At 42.0% G+C, this 21,930-nt stretch overlaps 2 protein-coding genes across 3 annotated transcripts in view; one reads left to right on the forward strand and one right to left on the reverse strand.

Annotated features, from left to right (window-relative positions):
* LOC306869457 (collagen alpha-1(XXVII) chain B-like) overlaps positions 1-21,212 on the reverse strand; it is a gene marked incomplete at its 5' end in the record, with an annotated part of 100,701 nt that extends 79,489 nt beyond the window's left edge. The window contains 5 exons of the mRNA XM_079416236.1: positions 9,378-9,431; positions 12,684-13,154; positions 13,251-13,936; positions 18,710-18,780; positions 21,160-21,212. Of these exons, the coding sequence (XP_079272362.1) occupies positions 9,378-9,431; positions 12,684-13,154; positions 13,251-13,936; positions 18,710-18,780; positions 21,160-21,212 (1,335 nt within the window). The remainder of the gene's footprint in view (positions 1-9,377; positions 9,432-12,683; positions 13,155-13,250; positions 13,937-18,709; positions 18,781-21,159) is intronic.
* LOC306870239 (mucosa-associated lymphoid tissue lymphoma translocation protein 1-like) overlaps positions 1-21,930 on the forward strand; it is a 1,002,100-nt gene that overhangs the window by 454,019 nt on the left and 526,151 nt on the right. The gene's annotated exons all lie outside the window — the stretch shown is intronic.

The following is a 21,930-nucleotide window of genomic DNA, read 5'->3' on the forward strand; positions in this document are numbered from 1 at the left end:
GTTAGTACATTTCAGCAGATTTTTTATTTTTGTTGAACTACATTATTTAACATATTTAACATACTACATTAAATATGTATGTATTTGACTTGCAAATAAATCCATTTGGATTACACAGTATTAACATAAAATTAATGTGATGAATATTTGTCAGTCATGCATCAATTAAACAGGTTAGAAACAGGTAAACACCATGACGTAGTTTATTATTAACTATTTGCATACATTCGATTTTTTTAAACAATCATATTTTTTAATTGCATTTATTCAAATTTGAATTCATTAGAATCAGCATAAATAATCTTAGAATCACTATAAATTTGTTCAGTGTGAAATCAATTAAACGTATTCTGTTAAAAAAGCCAGAACATGGTTCTGTAGAACATCTGTAGAACATGCAACGTTCAATTAGTTGAAGTAAAAAAAATGGGATTTATTGATAATAAATAATTAAACCTGGTTGTTTTACACTTCAACACAATCAATTTATTAGTACTATTACAGAAATCTTACCTCTTTAATTCATGCATGACTAACAAATATGCATCACATTAAGTTTATTAGTTTGTAAAACTGTGTAATCCAAATGGATGGAAGTTTTATATGCAATTCAAAAACATTCATCTTAAATCTTTTTTGAAAGATAGCTGACAACCATCAGGGAACCATTCACACTGTAGAGCAAATAACAAGCAATGGTGAGATTCAAAGACTAAAAGGCGAGAGCCAACGTTAAGCCTACTTGTCAAGGCAGCACTATTATTTATACATGATCCACCTGGGGTTAGCCATGAGTGGGGCTCTTATTCATCGCCCTTCCTGCTGAGTACACACAAACTGGCCATATGGAGATACTTACAAGAAGCTCATGTACAGATTTCCACCTCGTTTTTATGTTTGGTCAGGTTTTCCACATGTGGCCATGGTTAGTGATCAGAGGAGAGTGAGAGAGGGGTATCAAGAAAGCCTATCAAGTTACATATTGGTTAATCTCTCCTGCTCACTTTCAGATCTCCAGCAAGCAGTCGTGTGGGCAGACGCGCATGGTGGTTGTCACTTTCCGCCTCATATATTTGAGAATGGCTGACTTATGGCGGGGTTCCCTGACCTGGCTCAAACGAGGCCTCTCCTTATGTTTACCAGTGCGCTTGAGGGAATATCTTTCTGGCCTGGCCCCTTGACCAAGATAAACTATGTTTAAAAGTGAACTTCTTAGTGTTGGCATTGTAAATTGTTCATCAGAGAATTTTACTGTGTTGGGACGGACATCCAACACTCTATGAGGCTTTGATTCACACCAGACAACCCTGACAGACCACATGACCCAGCACATGGTGACACAGAAGGGAATGGTTTATAGTTCTGTGCAGTTGTGAGAGACCTGAGGGATGAATAACTACATAAACACTACCATATTTGGTGTAGCCACTAAAAAAAAATATGGAAACTGTCGGAAATTGCTTTTTTGTTTTCAAAAACAATTATTAGACAAAATGTCCATGTGGCCATAAGGAAATGATAATGCATCAGAAAAAAACAAAACAAAACAAAAAACTAACCAAACCGAGGTTTAAAAAGAAGCTAACACAAGAATGGGAAAATGATTCATATTTACCACTATTCAATGAAATCTAGTCATTTCAATCGGAATTCATACATTCAAAATTTAGAGTAAGTGCAAAAGATTTTCACACATAGGTTTCGCAACAGGTTCAATATGGTCACATGAATTTGCCACATTGAACAACAGAAAACTTCTTGGTTTGAAACTGACTTTTGCATGAGCTTTGACTATAGGCAATTTCACTGTACATTCGCTATAGTAAACATACCTTTCTTCTCCAGACTAGAAAATCTATGCTTGACTTGGAGGCTTTTTTTAAAACAACCATTTATTCCCCCATCCAAGTTTGTATACAATGGAATATAGGATTTAACATTGAGCCTTCTGATGTGACAAAAGTCTATTTACACAGTCACAATGTCACACACCCCAAATTATACAAAGCTGATCTTACGATACTTGTAGTTACCTTCAGCACTTAGTATATTTGATTCAAAAACTGATTTGCTGATGTTGCAAATGTTTGTAAAGGACTGAAAGAGTTTGGCTCTGTCTAAAATCGTTATTGGAGTTAGGGTTGTGACGATGAGGAAATTTCCCCACCAGTTAATCGACGTGTAACAACATCGGTAGTACTGGTATCACCGTGGGGGTAGTTCTCCTCTTTTTCACGCTTTCCTTCGCTTTTAAATAGCTTATAAAAGCGGGGTGCGCATTTTACTTTCACTTTCAAATTAGCGACAATTCTGCTTAAAGCACTTATTCGTTGTTAGTTAGTTTGAGTTTTCCCTCTTTTCCCCACTTTCCTTCGCTTCTAAACAGCTGAAAAGCGATGTGCGCATTTTACTTTCACTTTCGAGCAATTCAAGCATCAACAAAATACAACTTCAAACTCAACTTAGCCTATATATAAATCATAGAACTTTTATTAACAAAACGAATAAAAATACACCATACTATAGGCTATGTCTAATATAAAATAACAAATAACTTACACAAAATTTAATTAGCCTATACAAATCAGCAAACTGAAAATCAGCAAACACTGTGGAACCAATTGAATATGCTTTTGCATTTGATTTTGAAACTAAATCTTCCGCTATCATCTTGTCTGTCTCACCCCACTCTTCTTGTCAATCAGCTCGACTCACTCTCCTCACGTGAAGGAAATCTAATCTATGATGACGCGACTGTCATTCGGCACCGTATTGAGCTGCTGTGTTCAGTTTTTTATTGTAGTGTCTGTTCTCTAACAGAACTAAATCATTTTTATTACTATAAAAAATCTAAACGACGGTGGGGGACGGTGCCGCGGTGGACAAGTGACATACCGGTGTTGCGTCTTAAATATTATAAAATATCAGCAAAACTTTTTTTTTCATGTTTCATGGTATATTCTTGGTAATGGTACCTTACTGCACTGACTAATGATGTGGGATCCCAAGGCTCTTGACCAGCAACTCTGGAGAGCTTAAGAACCGGTGAGGCTTTAAATGCCTTTAATAAGACTGCTACAAAGAGGCCTTTCTTAAGATCAACAGATTGGGTTCCCACAGTTCAGCCCTCAGGGGCCTCTCTAAAGGGCAGTCTCATAAGCTAGGGCAGGTATCGTACACACACAACATCTAGACTTCCACCCAGGGAAGTCTCTTTGAATCACTGACTAACTGATATCTCATTGTCTCATGCTTTCTTTCACTCTCAATTACAACCTTACTAGCAAAGAGCCATTTATACAAGGTACTTACTCATCCTGATGACAAACTATCAGTTTCTAACAAAAGCAGATTTCAATGAGCTTACATACTGTAAATTGAGTAAAATGTTATATACAAAAAAAGTATATTCAACAAAAACATATTTACTGACATATCGCTCAAGACTTACTGATTAAAATTAAACATTATTTGGAGCACTTTTTGTGCACATTGCACATTTCGTAATATTAAGCCTAAGCCTTTTAATGTCACTACTGATGAGGATTGTATGAGCTTTGAATAATATCATATAAGTCTTTAAATGCAAGATATTTAAAGTATCTAAAGTATGCTTGCAACAGTTCCCGCTTTAGCACAATCAAATATACTTCAGTACAGTATATGTTTAGTTGGACTTCAGCACTACTACCGCAAAATTAAAGTGCATTAAGTACAAAATTAGTTGTTCCAGTTTAGTATCCCAAAAGTACAATTGCAGGGAATTTGTATAAAGAACATAAATATGTAATTGCATTTGTAACATCCTTAGCAATAAATGTATATTTCAAATGCATTTTAGTAAATTGAGTTTTCACTAGGGAAGCTAGACAGAAATAACCACATTTTAATTTAGTGTTTAAATTTTCAACATATCTGTGTTGGTCTGGATGTAGATTTGCCTACATCCAGTTATTGCCAATGAAAATTATTCATAAAGTCCCAATGCATATGGAATAAGCAAACATTCATTTTACAATTAAACTGACTGCACATAATCTAGAATCTACATGGAAGTTGAACAAGCACTAAAAATTCATTTTTGAGTGCAGGTCATCTGAAATGCAAAGTTAAACTTGTTTTCAGACCCACATATGGCTAATTAGTGTTTAATAGAAACGTACCAGGTTACGTATGTAACCCAGGTTCCCTGAAGGGAACGAGAGCTACGTCCGAAGACGCTATGGGAACGCCATCAGCGTAACCGGCGCTCTGAATATTTTATACAACAGTCTAATGGATGGGCGAGGCGTCACGGGCGGGGTGACGTCACGACCAGGAAGTATATAAGCACGTGCGGCGGAGCCGTCATCAGCTTCAAGTCATGAAGCAAGCGCTGGCAGGGATGCCGGAAGTGTGGCTCGGGACGTAGCTCTCGTTCCCTTCAGGGAACCTGGGTTACATACGTAACCTGGTACGTTCCCTTCCAGGAACTTCGAGCTACGTCCGAAGACGCTATGGGAACGCAATACCAACGCCGCCAGACTGACAAGTCCCTGCCTGGTGTCAGGCTGAAAGGACGGAGGAGCCTGGAGTGGCTCTGATGTCGAGGTTGTAAAACCTGGCGAATGTCAGGGGCGTGGACCACCCAGCAGCGTTGCAGATGTCTTGCATGGAGACACCTGCCCAGAAGGCCTTGGAGGCCGCCACACCTCGGGTCGAGTGTGCTCTGAGGAGTCTATCAGTTATCTCCCCGAGAGGCTCGAAGGGTGCTCTGCCCAGAGCCTCTAGTACCACAGCCAGGTCCCACGTGGGGACACGGGGTCGTACAGGCGGCCTCAGCCTCAGCGCACCGCGGAGGAAACGTGTAACCAGGGGGTGTCTGCCCACTGACTGGCCACCGATAAGGGCGTGGTATGACGAGATAGCTGCCACGTAGACCTTAGTAGTGGAGTGAGTTAACCCTGCGGAGAAGCGGGCCTGCAGGAACTCCAGAACTGCGCGGATCGGGCAGTTGACTGGGTCGAGCTGGCGGTCCCCGCACCATGAAGTGAAGAGTTTCCACTTCAAGGCGTACAGTTTCCTCGTAGAGGGAGCTCTGGATTGGAGGATGGTCTCGACAACCTCGGTTGACAGACCGGAAGCTATGAGTTGTGCCCCCTCAGGGGCCACACCCACAGCCTCCAGCACTCCAGGGTGCCCCCGGCCTGTGAGAGGAGATCGCTCCTGATCGGTACCGGCCACGGGGTGCCGTCGAGGAGGGAAATCAGATCCGAGAACCATACTCGGCCCGGCCAGAACGGCGCTACTAACAGTAGGCTTACCGCGTCCCGGCGCACTCTCGCCAAAACTCCCGGGAGCAGAGCGATCGGGGGGAAGGCGTACAGACGAAGCCTCGGCCAGGTCTGTACCATAGCATCCAGTCCCAGAGGCGCTGGAGGAGCTAGAGAGAACCAAAGGGGACATTGCGCCGACTCTCGAGTCGCAAAGAGGTCCACCTGTGCTTGGCCAAAAACCTTCCAGATCTGCTTCACCACCTGGGGGTGAAGCATCCATTCCCCGGGCCTCGGCCCCTGTCTCGACAGGACGTCTGCTCCGATGTTGAGATACCCAGGAATGTGCACAGCTCTCAAAGATAGGAGCTTGCCCTGGGACCACACAAGGATCTGGTGTGCCAGCTTGTACAAGGGGCGCGATCGCAGACCTCCTTGGTGGTTGATGTAAGAGACCACTGCCGTGCTGTCGGTGCGGACCAGCACGTGGCGATCTCTCAGGTCTGGGAGGAAGTGCTTGAGAGCACGGAACACAGCTAGGATCTCTAGCCAGTTGATATGCCACGTCAGGTGGCGACCACTCCACAGACCGCGGGCAGGGTGGCCACTCATGACCGCACCCCAACCGGTGAGGGAAGCGTCCGTCGCTAGCGAGACGCGGCGACAAGGAGCTCCCAGCACCGGGCCCTGGGACAAGAACCAGGGTTTCCTCCACATGTCTAAGGCACGGATGCAGCGCCGTGATACCTTGACAGCGCGGAGCGAATTTCCCCTCAGGGAGACCCCCCTGGTCTTGAGCCACCACTGTAGGGGCCTCATGTACAGCAGGCCAGAAGGAATCACGCTGGACGCAGCTGCCATGAGCCCAAGCAGCCTCTGAAACTGCTTGACAGTGAATGGCTGGCCTTCTCGCACTCTCCTGACTGCCGTGAGGATCGACTCGATCCGAGCAGGGGTCAAACGAGCCTGCATCGTGGTCGAATCCCACACCACGCCTAGATAAGTGGTTCTCTGAGCTGGAGAAAGCACACTCTTTTTGGCGTTTAGTCTTAACCCCAAATCTTTCATGTGGGCAAGAACGACATCTCGATGCCGAACTGCCAACTGCTCTGATTGAGCAAGGATCAACCAATCGTCGATATAATTTAGTATGCGGATGCCTTGCAGTCGCAACGGGACCAGGACCGCATCCACACACTTGGTGAAGGTGCGGGGTGAGAGTGCTAGGCCGAAGGGAAGAACCCGATATTGGTACGCTTTGCCCCCGAAAGCGAACCTCAGGAACTTCCTGTGAGAGGGAAGGATGGACACATGGAAATAGGCGTCTTTGAGGTCTATCGTGACAAACCAGTCCTCGGACCTGATTTGAGATACGATCTGCTTGACCGTCAGCATCCTGAACTTCAGCGATCTGACTGAGAGGTTCAAGAGACGCAAGTCCAGTATGGGCCTCAGCCCTCCGTCCCTCTTCGGAACAATGAAGTATCGGCTGTAGAAGCCGGTGTACACTTCGTGAGGTGGAACCAACTCTATGGCTTCCTTTTTCAGCAAAGTGTTGACTTCCTGTTCCAGGACCAGAGCCTGCTCGGGGCGGACCGTAGTCACACAGACCCCGTTGAACCGTGGGGGTGGCCCATCGAACTGGATGGAATAGCCAGCCTCTACTGTCCGCAGGACCCAGAGAGACACGTTCGGCAGCCGTTGCCAGGCTGCCAAACGATCTACTAAGGGAATCAGTCTCTCGAGACTGACCTCTGGTGTTAGAGAAGCGGCCAGACCGCTGTCTTGCTGCGGCGCACCGACAGGAGACGCGTAATCTGGCGGCTGAGGCGAGTCTCTCAGGCCCGCTGAAATCACAGGCGGTAGAACCTGAGAATAACGCTCGCTGGGACCTGCTGTGCCCTGGAACTGCAGGGTTGGCAGACAAATCCCCGGAGGGCACCTAGGGGAGACGGTCACCGTGAGCCGCGGTGTGAGCCGCTCCACCCCAGTAGGGGTCGTCCTCCGAAGTCCTGGGGCTCGCCCATCAGGACTTCCTTGCCGCGGACCTCTTGGCCGCCAAGACATCCCTCAGGTCTGTCTTGGGCTTTGAAGTCCCCGGCGCGGAGCGCCGCTGCCCTCGGCTCCGTCTCGGGGGAGCACGAGAGGCGACGCTCTCTTTCTGCGCAGCCCTGTGCGAGGAGCTGGTATGCGGAGGAGGCTGCTCCCGCCCAGCAGCCTCCAGAGTTAGAGAGCGGCGGGGAAGGAACCGCCGAAACGCCTCCGCTTGCCTGCGGGCCTCCTGAAACCTGTCGACGACGGTGCTCACAGCGTCGCCGAACAGGCCAGAAGGCTGAAGCGGGGCGTCCAGGAGGCAGACCCTGTCCTTCTCCTTGATGTCGGACAGGGTCAGCCACAAATGCCTCTCCGCTGCCACCATAGCTGCCATGGAGCGGCCGATCGCACGGGCCGACTCCTTGGTGGCGCGGAGAGACAAATCGGCGGTTCTCCTGAGCTCTGAGATATCGTCGGCTCTGATATCCCCGAACTCATCTAACTCCTTCAGCAGTTCGGCCTGGTACGCCTGCAACACAGCCATCGTGTGCAGACACGCACCAGCCTGTCCTGCTGCCGCATACCCCTTGCCCACTAGGGATGATGTGGTGCGCAGAGGCCTAGTGGGCAAGGTAGGAGCCTTCAAGGACGACGCCGTGGAAGGAGACAGATAGCCCGCAAGCGTCTGCTCAATCCGGGGCATCGCCCTGTATCCACGCCCGTCCAATTCCCGCACATTACCGTAGTAATCTGACGCGGGAACGAAAGGGCGGGATGTATACGGTTTCGCCCAGGATCTCGACACCTCGGTGTGGAGATCGGGGAAAAAAGGAAGGCTCCTGCGTAGAGGTGGCGGCCGCGAGCGCAGGAAACGCTCGTCCAGCAGGCTGGACTGCGGCACAGCTGTTTTCTCGGGGGGCCAACTGATGTCAAGCTTGGCCGCTGCCCGAGTTACCACCTCTAAAAGCTCCTCGTATTGGGGCGAGAGAGGCGGCGCAACCCCTTCAACGCTCGTCACATCAACCTCCTCGGAGGAAGATAGACGAAGCGCTGAGTCCTCATCTCTGGGGGAAGTAACCGCTTCCCCGAGAGACGGGACACCAGATCTGGCGGACACGGGAGGAGATAGAGACATGCCCGTCTCACTCCCGCCAGCCAGATCAGCCTGCGAGCCCCACGAGTGTAGCAGCCGCTCTGCCTCGGCAGCAGCGGGGCCAGCACCGTGTGGGAGGCTCGCGAAGGCTCCCTTCTCAAAGAGAGCCTTCCGGGTGCGGAGTGTGCGCAGCGGGAGCCGCTCACAGTGCGGGCAATCGGCTCCCTCGAGAGCCAGCGCCGCATGCTCCGCACCCAAACAGACCACGCACAGGTTGTGTGTGTCCCCACTCGTGATGTAACGACTAACACACAACCTGAAACGCGATCTGGGATCGCCCCTAGTCTTTGCCTTGGCTTTAGGCATAATCTCTTGGGTTTCTAAGACAGACAACACCAAATAAGACTCACAAGACACAAATCAGACTGACAATACACAGAGCGCTTGCTGAATGACAGAAAGCTGATGCCGGCTCCGCCGCACGTGCTTATATACTTCCTGGTCGTGACGTCACCCCGCCCGTGACGCCTCGCCCATCCATTAGACTGTTGTATAAAATATTCAGAGCGCCGGTTACGCTGATGGCGTTCCCATAGCGTCTTCGGACGTAGCTCGAAGTTCCTGGAAGGGAACTAGTCATCCTTGACCATAAAACAAAAAAAATGCAAATATTTACAACATATGGACTTCAGAACTGCTCATTTATTTTACAAAGTAGTTTATCCATCTAAGACACCTTACAAACAGAACACGTTATTCTGGTCTCCTAGATGGAGTAACAACTGGAGTGATATTGAAACTGGAACAAGGTTGTCTGGTTTGTGCTACTATAAGTACAAATTAAAATTTCATCACCCTTTAATGCAGCTTTGGACAACTAAAGTCCATTAAAGTAACATGTAGAGAAATATTGCATTGACTTGGATGAAGTAAAAACTGAGATCTTCTGAGCAACAGAGACATGAAAAAAAAATAAGTGAAAGATTCAACAGGCTTACCCTGGGCCCTCTCTTTCCTGGTAATCCTGGGTTGCCTGGAGGTCCTGGAGGTCCCTGAAAGACAAGAAGGGGGGGAAAATGGTGACAAAAGGGTCATTTAGTGTTAAATATCTACCTGCTGACATTGAACGAACTCCCAAACAAGGCAGTAATCCCACTACTGGATGGGGCTAGTCCCTAGTCATTGTTATGGGATACTTTTGGACTTAAACCATTAAACATGCAAATTTCAGTGGCTTGTTTAAAAATGAAAATTAAATAAAAATAATTGCTGAAAAGGAGAGGATTATAGAAAAGGCAGGATTTTTCTTTGAAAACGTCTTTGGCAAAACTGAAGTTACATTGTAATTAAAATTGGACTGCAATCCTTTTCAATAAACTGTGTCCATACTGCTGCACTTATTGGCTTGTTTTAATGGCACTGGTTTCAGTCACTGGTGATTTTTTAATTTTATACATCATCTAGCTTTGAATCAATTACACACATGAATTAACTGAACTTGCATTCAACAAGAGGTCAGTGTTCATATGTGTTTTCCTTTCAATTGTTCAGAAGAGAAAAAGAACGAGAGCTCAAGCAGGTCTGATATATCATATCTTGCATTACTTGTACATCCGGCAAGAAAGATCACAAATGTTCGGCAATGTCAGTGAGGGATTTTAATAATTATTTTCCATTGTGATATAATGTAGCGGCAAGATTCTTCAAAATTTGCAAAAATGTGTCCGTACCCATCTACAGTAAGTGGCATACTGTACACATCTGATGACAACATTGAGCAAATGGAAAATGTCGCTTTAAAAAGTGTTGCTTACAAATAAATTCTATGAGACAAATCCTGGCAAAGTTTCGTAACACCTGTAGAGCTGGCAATATCGCACATACTCATACTGAGAGCGATGCTGTTTTCAAGTTTCCTGTTTCTACTCATTTTGTAAGCAGCACTCACTAATAAAAGATCTTTTAAAAAGTGTATGTTATAATTTTTTCTAAATCTCTGCTATAAACCTCTAAATAAACATGAATTACATGAATATATTGACTTTGCCTTTAGTTTTTGTGCAATAAACCTCGTTGTGCAAGTAAAATGAGCTCTGCCTCACTCGTTATAATAATCATTAGGGCTCTATGGAGTAAGCCTTTTATAGTAGTTTCTTAAGGGGATCGCTCCTGAAAATGCACAGTGCTATCTGTGTGACAGCCATTCTGAAAGGCACATCTGGTTGTTGTTTGTTGCTGGAAAGTAGTTCAGGACTTCACTGTGACTGTATATACAGTACCATAAGCAATACACTGCATACTAGTGTTGGATGAAGTTGGCAGTCTTTATTCTATATTATTTATAAGCTCACTTTAGAGCACAATTCTGCTCCCATCAAAGCTTGTTTTAAATCCTGTCTTGGAAAAGGTGACACTTATGCACAAGAAATGGAAACTAATCCAGGAAGACTTGTACAGGTAGTAACTAGCAAGTCTGTTACTGATTGATTGATTTAATTCATTCATATCCAATAACAATACAACCTTTGTTTAAATGATTCACTATCCAACTGATATTATGCTTTAGCGTACCAATGTTGGGTTGTAGTGTTTGAATGCAACTATAAACCCACCACAACCGTTCTGGTCTCTCGTCATGGTGACGGCTGTTAGGCTCCTTTCCCTGCTGACTTCACACTATAGTCACACTATAGTCCTAAATAACATACTAAATAACATACTTTTTAGTATACATGCAACCAGGTCATCTAAAACTAATGAGAATGTTAATACTGTATATGTAACTTTTTTAGGCTGCACTGCACTGCAAAAAATTAAAATAAATACATTTAAAATGTTGATAAATGTTTGTTTTGTTTTTCAGTAAACATTCTTAAATAAATATAGATGTACTTGACAAATAAAACTGCATAAGACATGTAACACTTCTTTTAGGAATAAATCTAATCACATTTAGAAAGGTTTATGTTTTAAAAAATATGGCAATATAAGGTCAATTGAATTGAATATAATTCAAGATACATATTCTCTGAAACAATTTTAATTCTCAAGTGAATTTATCTTGTTTCAAGGATGTTTACATATGTTCAGACAAACTGCTGATTAAGATTCTTTTTTTTTTTTTGCAGTGTGTCTCCAAGCCTCTGGCTTGTGAGCTCATTCTTTAACTACAAGGAAAAAGTGTGTAAGCATTACACAGACAAAAACCCACCGGCCTGTAATGCCCTTCCAAAGGATTTTATAAACTAGGCTTAAGACCAAGACCACCAAAAGCTCAAGGGCAACAATGATGACACCATTTTCCAGCCTTCAACCAACACTTTGCACCCAGAAAAGGTTGTTTAACTAGTAAAAGACGTGGCTGTGTAGTGTATATTATGTATTGAACTCCCTAAGAGTTAACGGAAACCAAATGACAAAGAATTCATATTAATGCATTGCAACAGTCAGCACTTAAATATAACATATGAAGGCAGATGACAAGGCCAAATGCACATAACACATGGCCACAGCCAATAATTCACATTTCACCATTCTTCAAAATAAGCAAAGCAGCACACTTGCCATCTGGCCACCATAAGACACTGTTTAAAAATAAAGAAAATGGTCTTCATACCATGAAGTGCTAGTGGTCTATTGCAAGCTGAATATCTTGTTATAGTTTTGTAACCTGACTTAGCTTTGAGTATTTTAAAAAGTACATTCCAACTGTCTTTAAAGTAATCAGGAAAAAATCCTATTAGAATAACATTTTACTGTAAAATAAATGGATCATTTTACTAGCTGACAGACAAAGTACTTGGCTTTCGTTGGGGAGTTGCACCACATGGCAATTTACAGCTTCAACTAACTGCCTTGTCATAAAAAGGTCAAATTATCTGATAGTTTAAGAGACGGACAGATTTTCCTGTTGAAAAAACAACATATGCTGGTTAGGTATGTTTTGAAGTATTGCAGCTAGTTTAAGCTGGTCCTTACTTGGTCATGAGCTGGGTTAAGTTAGTCATGTGCTGGTCCTAAACTGGTCCTAAGTGACTAGCTCCTGCTCAGGACCAGCTCAGGACAAGCTTAAACCAACTCATGACCAACTAAGGACCAGCTCAAACCAGCTGCCATGCTTCAAAACATATCTAATCAGCAGCTGCTGTTTTTTTCAACAGGGTTGAGTAGGTTAACTCTCAGTCATGGAGTCCTCTCAATGATATCATTCATGTTTCATGTTTTTTGCATTTTTCTCCATGTTGCTTGGACCACATGACTTTGTTGGTTGATTACATGTCTTAAAAAAAGAAAAAACATCCTACCGGTGGTCCTGGTTCTCCTTTCTGTCCTGGTAGCCCAGCCAAGAGGGAGTATTGGGTTGGTTCAAGGTTAAAGGTTTGGAATGCATCCGTTGCTGCAGGGGTGACGGGCACAAAGGAGCTGGGTTTGGAAGTCTCCTTTGGTAATGGTCTCTGTAATGCTAATGTTGTCATCTCCGACACTCTGGATGTGCTAGAAGGTTTAGGTTTTGTTGTGGCAGGGGTCTGAATATCCAGTTTGCTCTCCTGTTGGCGTGCTGGTGTGGAGGTGACAACCATTCCATTCTCTTTTAGTATCTGGGGCTTTACAGTTGCCTTAATGAGGTTTTTTCTGGGACTGCTTTGTTGAGTTGGCTTTGAAGATATTTGTGATATCCTACTCCCAAAGGAGGCCATGGAGGTTTGTGCTGTGGCCTGCAGGGGGAGCTGTAGTGTGGGCTGGGTTATCGTCGGTGGCACCGTGCTTTGTACAGACTGAGATATAATTAGAACGGAGGTGTTTAGGACTTGTGAGGTTTCATGACTAATGCGTACTTTGTCTTGTGTTAATGAAAGATGTCTGTCGTTTACCTCTGTTACAACATTTGGGGTCTGAACGGTAACAGATATATTGGTATCCAGGGGTAATAGTGGTAAAAGAGGAGGAAGATTTGGCCGATAAGTGTCAGCTTCCCTGCACTGTTTTTTAATGTACTTACAATAATTGTGAGCTGCCTTAGCAGAGGGATGAATATCGAACTGACAGATGGCTCCTTCAAACTGCACAGAGTCCTGGCTCGTTTTTCCCAATCGAAAGGAGCCCTCTGGATCCAGCGTTTCCTCATTTTTAAAATGCAAATTTGCATGTACACTTGTCTTCCCACAAGAAGTATATAATGTAACCCTTTGGGCCTGGATTTCCAAAGCCAGGTTGTGCCACTGACCATTGTGAACATCATAATCAAAATGTACAGTGTTCTTTTGGCCCAAGTAAACTAAGATTTGCCCAGGGATGAACTGTACCCCTAGCTGCAGTCTTTTCCTCTTTGTCACAACGGTGAAGAGGAAAGCATTGTTTATGCGATGCGAACATACACTGAGAATGAGAGAGAACGCCGAGCCCAGTGACGCCGGGACGACGGAGCTCACTGGGATGTTAATTCGTGCCCTCTGGGTTAGGATGACTCCTGATTTGAAGGGGATGACACCTTGAGGTGTGGAGCGTGTCCCAGATGGTCGTTTCCCAACCAATCCCAGTCTTTGCAGCACGTCCACATCTACAAAAAGGAATACCACAAATAATTACCACAGTAATCACGTCATGTACATGGATTTAGGATTTAGGAGCAAAATGGATCTCGTCGCAGCCGACTGAAGGCTTGCAGCTGCTGCTCACACACTGAGACACTGAGCTCATTACAGAAACAGATCATTAACAAAAGCATATGTAGAACATATGTGACAAAGTTAATGTTTCATCTGGAGTAATGCTTCAGTTTTCCATTAAATACTGATACTGATACTGTTACACTTAGAAAAATAACATTGTGTGGGTTTATGTGAGTTTTATAGATTGATCACCTCTACTACAAATTCATTAGACCGTTAGAGGTCTGCAATAAATTAGGTCAAGTGAAGTGAGTGGGAGTATGCATCTCAAACTTCCCTGTAAGATTTACAAAACCACAAGCATGTTAGTCTGTATTGATTGAAACATTCCAGTATATTATGTTGATTTCGTTATAAACCTGTAAAAATATATATTCTTCTTAATCTGCATTTTTATCTTGTTTCCCAGTAAAAATATCTAAACATTCTTAAAACAAGATAAACTTACATTCTAAGCAAGACATTTTAAGCATAACTAACTATTTGTTGTATTTTTAAACTAAATCATTGGGGTTACTTCTCTGAAGGGGGTACTTGGGGGTACTTCTCTGAAGTCAATTTTGCCTACTGACATTTTCACTGGAAATCAAGGCAATAACACTGATTATGGAAAATAGTTTTCGTTTTAATTCCAAAGGTATGACCAATTTCAATAGCACCACAATTGATTCTTTTAATAACAACTACATGTAACAAAATACAATGCGTAAGGTGGCAGAAGAAACAGTCAAAGCCTGTCTTCGGACTGCCACTTCTAAACAGTCAGTAATGAGTTTAGAATAAAAACAAATGAGAGTATGCATCACAAAACCAAATCTAACCCAAACACATATCAAATAAACAAAATCCAGCTTAACATTTGCAGTTATAAAATATACCCAATGAGTACTAAATGAAAAGCACATGTAAATGGAATAATATGCACAGACTTTCTTCTCTGTAAGCCCTCTATCATTGAACAGATGATGATCAGCAGATTGGACAGGATTGTTGAAAGAAAGAACTATGTCTGCAGTAGTATTGTAAGCAAATCTAAACATCTAAAAGTCCCTAACATATTGGCCACTTCATTATTGAGCATGTCAGAAAGATGTGACAGATAATCTCCTGACAAACTACAGGAAAACAACTGCTCTTAATTTAGAAAATTAATGATCTGAATAATTTCACATAAATCACATGTGATCCTGATACAAATCTCTAACAATAACACAACTCCAATGATGCACCTCAACAGAACACATGATGAACATCCATTGGTTCTACTCACAAATCACAGTAAGGGGTGCTGTCTGAAAGAGTCATAAACAGCATGAAATAAACTTCTTTAAAGCAGGGTTCAACAATAAGCATGATCTACTGACCCTGGCCAGTGTGAACGAGATTAGGACCACTTGACGCAACTGATACTTGCCCTTTCAGGTCACAGCTGTATTGCCATTACATCTTATATTTGTTTTTATGCTTTGAAGACCATTGACCATTTCTATTGCAAATTCTGATCACTTACAGTTGTTTTTTGTCACCAGGGTAAAAAGTTTTCTAGCTGGCTAAAATAGATTGTAAGTAGGGATACTGGTAACATCATTCAGAAGGGTTTAAAAACAACCTGGTCTCATAAGAAGTCATGATATTTGCACAAGACATGAAATTATAGATGGTTTGTACAAAAACATAAGACCCAAACCTAAACCTAGCCGTAAAGTAAAACCCATTACCAAAACCATAGTCTCGCATAGACTGACGGCTAAAGGTCTGGGAACCTTGGCCGCTTTGAATGGCCAATGACCGCCCAAGAGGCCATATGCCTGACCAGTAAAGCAACCAATCACATTTAGTGTTGTGCCGCAACCATGTTTTGGGGCATGAAAATGTCCTGACAATAACAGACCGGTGTGTAAAACTCTTGGACGTATTTTAAAGAGTCTATACCATGAACTTTACATATATCACATACTTTTGAAAATCTAGCGTTTAATTGATCCTGATAAGTGCTAATTGTCACAGTTGTAAACAAATTGTAGACACAAGGGGTTTTGGCACCACGGCATCTTTTTTTTCAGGCAGAACGTTAAAGAACATGACACACGTCTCCCAGAAATTCTGTAGAATATAAACGATCAGATGACGACTTTGAAACTCCTGAAGTGTTTCCAATTTTGTGTGCCATATGAATCAGACATTCAGCCAAATGTCATGTTTGAGGCTAAAACTATCAAAACCCTTAACCCAAGCTAAATTATTATATCATGGAAGTCATGGGAATGTGTTGGTTGAAAATGATAAGCCAATCAGAGGAGTGTTTGGAACTGTGTACATCCTTTTGGTGGCACAAGTCTGTCAGCTCCTGAGTGATTAGTTAAGCCCATTACACACCAGCCCGACATAAAAAAACTAGTCGCCAAAAAGCAGACTGTGAGACGCCTGGGTCTGGGACAAAAAGTTGCAATTGAACACATCGCAAAGACTACAGCCAACTGTCAACTATCATGTACGTTCGTTCTGCTCCTGTGTGAGAGGAAAAAATCTGTACCAGCAGGGGGCAGTAGTCTATATTCATCTGCTGTGACGTCACAATTTTGTTGTATTGTGTATAGCTGCCTGAAGTGTACCCATGAGTAAACCAGCTCCCTCAGTCCAAATCAAGGGGTCAAGGATCTGCACTTCAAAATAGCGGCTGAGGGGAAGCGATTAGGGAATTTTGCAAGTGTGTGTCTAAAAGTAAATTGGTACGCACCCTAGGACTGCGGATATAGAATCTGTAAAAAAAGAAGTGCTTGCTTATCATTTTGAAAATGAATCATGCTGATCAGTTGCTCTTTACTTTCTTCATTCCAGTCAGACTTAGCGTGTTGTTGCCTTTGCAGTGCATTTACAGCTCATGTAAGTGGCTTAAAATCATCGGGCTGCAGAACTGGACGCCTATGAGCAAAGGTGGCAGATTTCACAGTTAAGATATTTTGGAGGGTGCAATGAATGAGAATGTTAACATCTAGCTTTCACCATGTATATTAATCCTCTTTGGTCAAGACGTACTGTAAAAGTCAAAGGAAAGACCCTGTTATAGGCCTTAAAGGGATAGTTCATGCTAAGCCTACTTCATCGACTCAACACTTACGAACACCACTCTCTCATGTACAGTTAGTGGAAGCTAGAGATTGTTTATAAAGTTTTAAATATGGACATTTTTCTTAAAAAAAAAAACAGCAATTTGCTTCAGGAGATCTTTATTAACCCCTCGAGCCGTGTGAGGCACTTTTTTATGATGGATGGATTCATTTTATTGGACTTCCATTAGACTACTGAATACCAACAGCCATTCACTGCCATTATAAAGCTTGGAAAAGCCAGAACATTTTTTAATATAACTCTGATTGTGTTCATCTGAAAGAAGAAAGTCATATACACCTATAGGATGGCTTGCCGGTGAGTAAATCATCGGGTAATCAATGCTCTGTAGCGTTAAAACAGTGGATTAGAAATGGAGCCGTAAAGTGTGTGGAGAACTTGAATCAGCATCAGTTCCAAGAACCAGGCTTATATCTACCACAGCTTCCTGTTGCCCATGAAATTGATGTCAGAATGCAATGTCAGTGGAAAGTAGAACGTCATAAACTGGAAATCTTATTTTACATTAAAGATAAGAGCAATGGCTAGAGAAGAATTTCAGAAACTCTCCAGCTAAGATGACTTGATCATAAGTCATGCAGCGGATACCCAGAGAAATCTGACAGCAAAGGGAGAATGTGCTATATGGACTGTCTCACATATGGTAAAAACATCAAACATACACTCAAGAACAAAGGCATCTTTCATGATATGTTTAAAACATGATGGCTGTTGCATTTCATTAATGTCTGACACAGAAGCACCATATGTTACATGTACATGAATGAGTTAGACTGAATGTGACAGATAATATGAACCTCCCACCACATAAATTCTGTACAGAGCAGATGTGGGAATTCTAGACACACCTTGAATAAGAACCAATACGTTTAGACTACTTGACTGAAACAAAAACCCAAAAAAGTGCACATCCTGTCATGTCATGCACACTCAATGCCTCAATTTAAGTGACAATTTAACATTGCAGGAATAGACCACCAACATTATGTATGCTAGAAATAAACACAGGATCTATCCAATATTAAAAACTAAACATCTACAGTCAGTAAACTCAGTGACATCCAATCAGGCACAATGCCATTCAAATGAGGTTGGAGTCAAATGCAAACATATAGAATTGTGCAAACAATGTCTTCTGATTTACTACAGTAAAATAAACCGACTCAGACCAGTTATATGTTGTTGATCAAAGGCTGCTCCATATGCCATCCGAATATTGTTAACTCTGGAAAATAAGGACCACGCTGCTCCTAAAAATATAGTACCTGTAGCCTCTTTCACCTCTGACTCATGGACAACTCCAATGGGTTGTAACATTAGAGGTCTATTTATCCAACTCCTGTCAAGTTTCCTCAAATTTTATTGCAAGTCAGTGTGAGGTCTTTGGACTTCAATGAGCCCATGTGCCCATGTAACGTACAGGGTTATGGCACAGATGTCAAAACCATAGTAAAACTGAACAGACATTTTGCAGATGCACATTTCACATGCTGATCTGGCACTAAAATGCATGAATGAAAAATCTGACTTACCTGCAGACTGTGCTTGTGCAAACCTCAGACAGTATGTACAGTAAAGAACCATGCAGAGAAAGACAGCTCTCCTGTGAAAAAAAAGAAAGGAATTACATTACTTATGAAATTACTTATGCTCATCAAGCCTGCATTTATTTGATCTATAATACAGCAAAAACAGTAATATTGTGAAATATTATTACAATTTAGACTAACTGTTTTCTATTTTAATACATTTTAAAATGTATAATTTATTCCTGTGATGGAAAAGCTAAAATTTCAGCAGTCATTACTCCAGTCTTCAGTGTCACAAGATTCTCAAAAAAATCCTTTGAATATGCTAATCTGGTGCTTAACAAATATTTATTATTATCACTGTGCTGCATTAATTATTTTAATATTTTTGTGAAACCCATTATACATTTTTAGGGATTGATTAATAACCTGACAGTTAAAAAACAGCATTTATTAGATAGTAATATTTTGAAACATTATAAGGGCATTGACTGTCACTTGTGATCAATTCAATGTTTCTGTGCTGAATAAAATGATTAATTTATTAAAATAAATCTTACTGACCCAAAACATTTGAACAGTAGTTTATATCCTAAGAGTTTAATATATTTCAAACATTTCCCTCATGAAAGCTGACAAGAAATCTGCAATGAAAGTATATGTGTCCAATCTCTCAAATTAAGCTTAAAAGTCCAACCACAGTGTATTCCAACACAGAGAAAACAACAATGCCTCTCATAGAGTCATTTAAAACCCAAGAAAGGTCAAACCAAAGAAACAAAAAGCCTTTGCCAGTTTTTTCGCTCAGCTACTGAAAGAAAACAAAGTATTGTGATCACATTGTTCCATTCTACACTGAAGCATCACCACATCCATCTAAATTACCAGTCTAGTCAGTGTCCAAAAGCAGCGCTCCATCTTCCTGTAGGACCAGTAACACTTGGCAGCAGCAGCAGCCTTTACTGTAAAGCCCTAACAGCTGTTTTTGCTCAGTGGGCAGTCAAAGCTTATCATCTGCCTGGATGCCAAAAATTTGTGATGCTCCATATAGAAAGTGAGTGTTTCCTCTCAATATGCCAAGGCTGTGAAATTTGGAGAGCTTCATTCTAAGAGCTCTGAAATCAATTGAATTAATACAGTAAAAGGAGTGCAATGATGTATGATCAAAGCTAAAACCATTAAGTAAAGCCCCTCAAAATATTTAGATTAGTATTGTTGAACAACTATGTGCTGATCTTTAAATTATTCAAGGGATAGTTCACCCAAAAATGAAAATTCTCATTCTAGAGAGGATTTGATAAGAGGACTGAACTTGCATGCATATTTAGCTGCTAAAAGTTCATTTTGATAACATTTAGGGGCACACTGGCATTTAGAGGGCCTTAAAGCTAACCTCATGGACTAAAAGCCAAATTAGCTCCATGGGGTTCTTATACTGAGGTAATTATTTATAATGAGAGTTGATCAATGATGATAAGCAAAGGTTGAACTACATGACAATCTTAGCCTCTCTTCCATCACTCTGGTGTTCAGTTATGTATTCTTTTTCTGCCCCCATGTGCTGACAGTGTGGATGTGGGGATGCCATTCGTGACCAAATATTATACTGTACGCAATTTTACTTTAGTCAGCATTTTCAGTCATAGCCACAAGTACTGTACGCTTGCCATGCTGCCCCCCTCCCACACATATCCACTTTCATACAGTCCCATCACGGACCAAAGAGTGCTAGAGAAAGCGAGAGAGTACTAATCTAAACACAAGATTTCACCCCTAACAAAGTTTACTACAACGGAAATTGTATCCGAATGAAGTCAAGATTTGTAACAGCTGATTTTTCTATGCCAATTACACATTTGAGAAAAGTTAGAAAAAGACCAAATATGTGAGTAAAGCTTATATGGTAAAACAGCATATAGCTGAATTAAATACAGCATATAGCGTATACTATATTAAATTATTCCACTAATTAATATGTTACACAACTTTCATTCTCAAGTCATTTGAATTTGTTTTTAAGATTTTTATATATTTTTATTATAAAAATGAGAAAATAAACAGCTGAGCAGGGCCGGTCATTCATTCCAGAGAGAGACTAAAGAAATATGAAAATCATTTTCTATTCTAAAACTCAACCTAAATCATTACAAAGCTTAAAAACAATTAATTCATTCATTAAATCAGTAAAAAGAAGTTCATCCAAAATAAATAAATAAGCACAATTTTCTCCAGCAAATTAAATCTACTTCTGGAGGAAGGCTGTTCAACAAAGTTACACAAGTTTTCTGTGTTCCATTCATTCATCAAGTTTCCCCAAACTCCAGAATGGACATCATAACGCACCTCCCTTCGTGAACTCATCCTTCCTTATGTAACGGAGCTGACAGCCAAAAGGCTAATTTATGACCCATTTAACGTTTGTGTGAAATCTATCAATCTATTGTCATACTCACCCCCCGACTCCAGCTGCTTTCAGTCTGGAGTTCGGGGCATTATCCGGCTCCATCGCGCTTACTTCATTCTTCCTCAGGAGTGTTTGCTGCTGCAGTCAAGACATGACAGAGTTGCTGAATTACTTCCATATCACAATGTCCTTTAATAACCGCTGAAGGTCTTCGTGCAACACTGTACAATACTACATGCCGTGGTCTTTCCCAAGTGCCAAATATAGTACTACTTTCCAAAGAGAGGAACCTGCGAGGCGCGATGCATACTTCTCCATCTGACAGCACTAGATCCGATGATGCTGAAACTGGAAAGCTAAGTCCAAAGCGGTACAAACATGGTTTGCTGAGGTGAAGCTTAGTCAAGTCGCTGACTAAATCTGAAGTACTTAGTAGGCATGTTGAAGATTTGGGACACTGGAGGCATATTTCCCTCTGTCGCCCTCAACTGTCTTCTGAGGAAGAAACACTTCGCTCTGGAAACTAGAAGGGATTCAATAGAAGGTGTGTCTTTCCAATAAGAACCCGTTTATTTTCGCTTTCGTCAAAAAAAGAAAATGAAAAAAAGAACAGAAGAAAACGTCACACAAGACGATTTAAATACAAAGCTGGCAATTTATCCCAGATGTGGATCATTATCCAACTTGCATTTAATGCTGATTTGGCCATTTGCTCTCGTGAAATTGTATCTTGTAAGGCTTTCAACAAGAAGAAATAGGCCCGCAGCTTCTTCTTTTTTTACGTCTTAAAGGCAATTGCAAAGTCCTTTCATTTAGTGCA

Source organism: Barbus barbus (genome assembly GCF_936440315.1).
Source record: "Barbus barbus genome assembly, chromosome: 5".
NCBI lineage: Eukaryota > Metazoa > Chordata > Actinopteri > Cypriniformes > Cyprinidae > Barbus > Barbus barbus.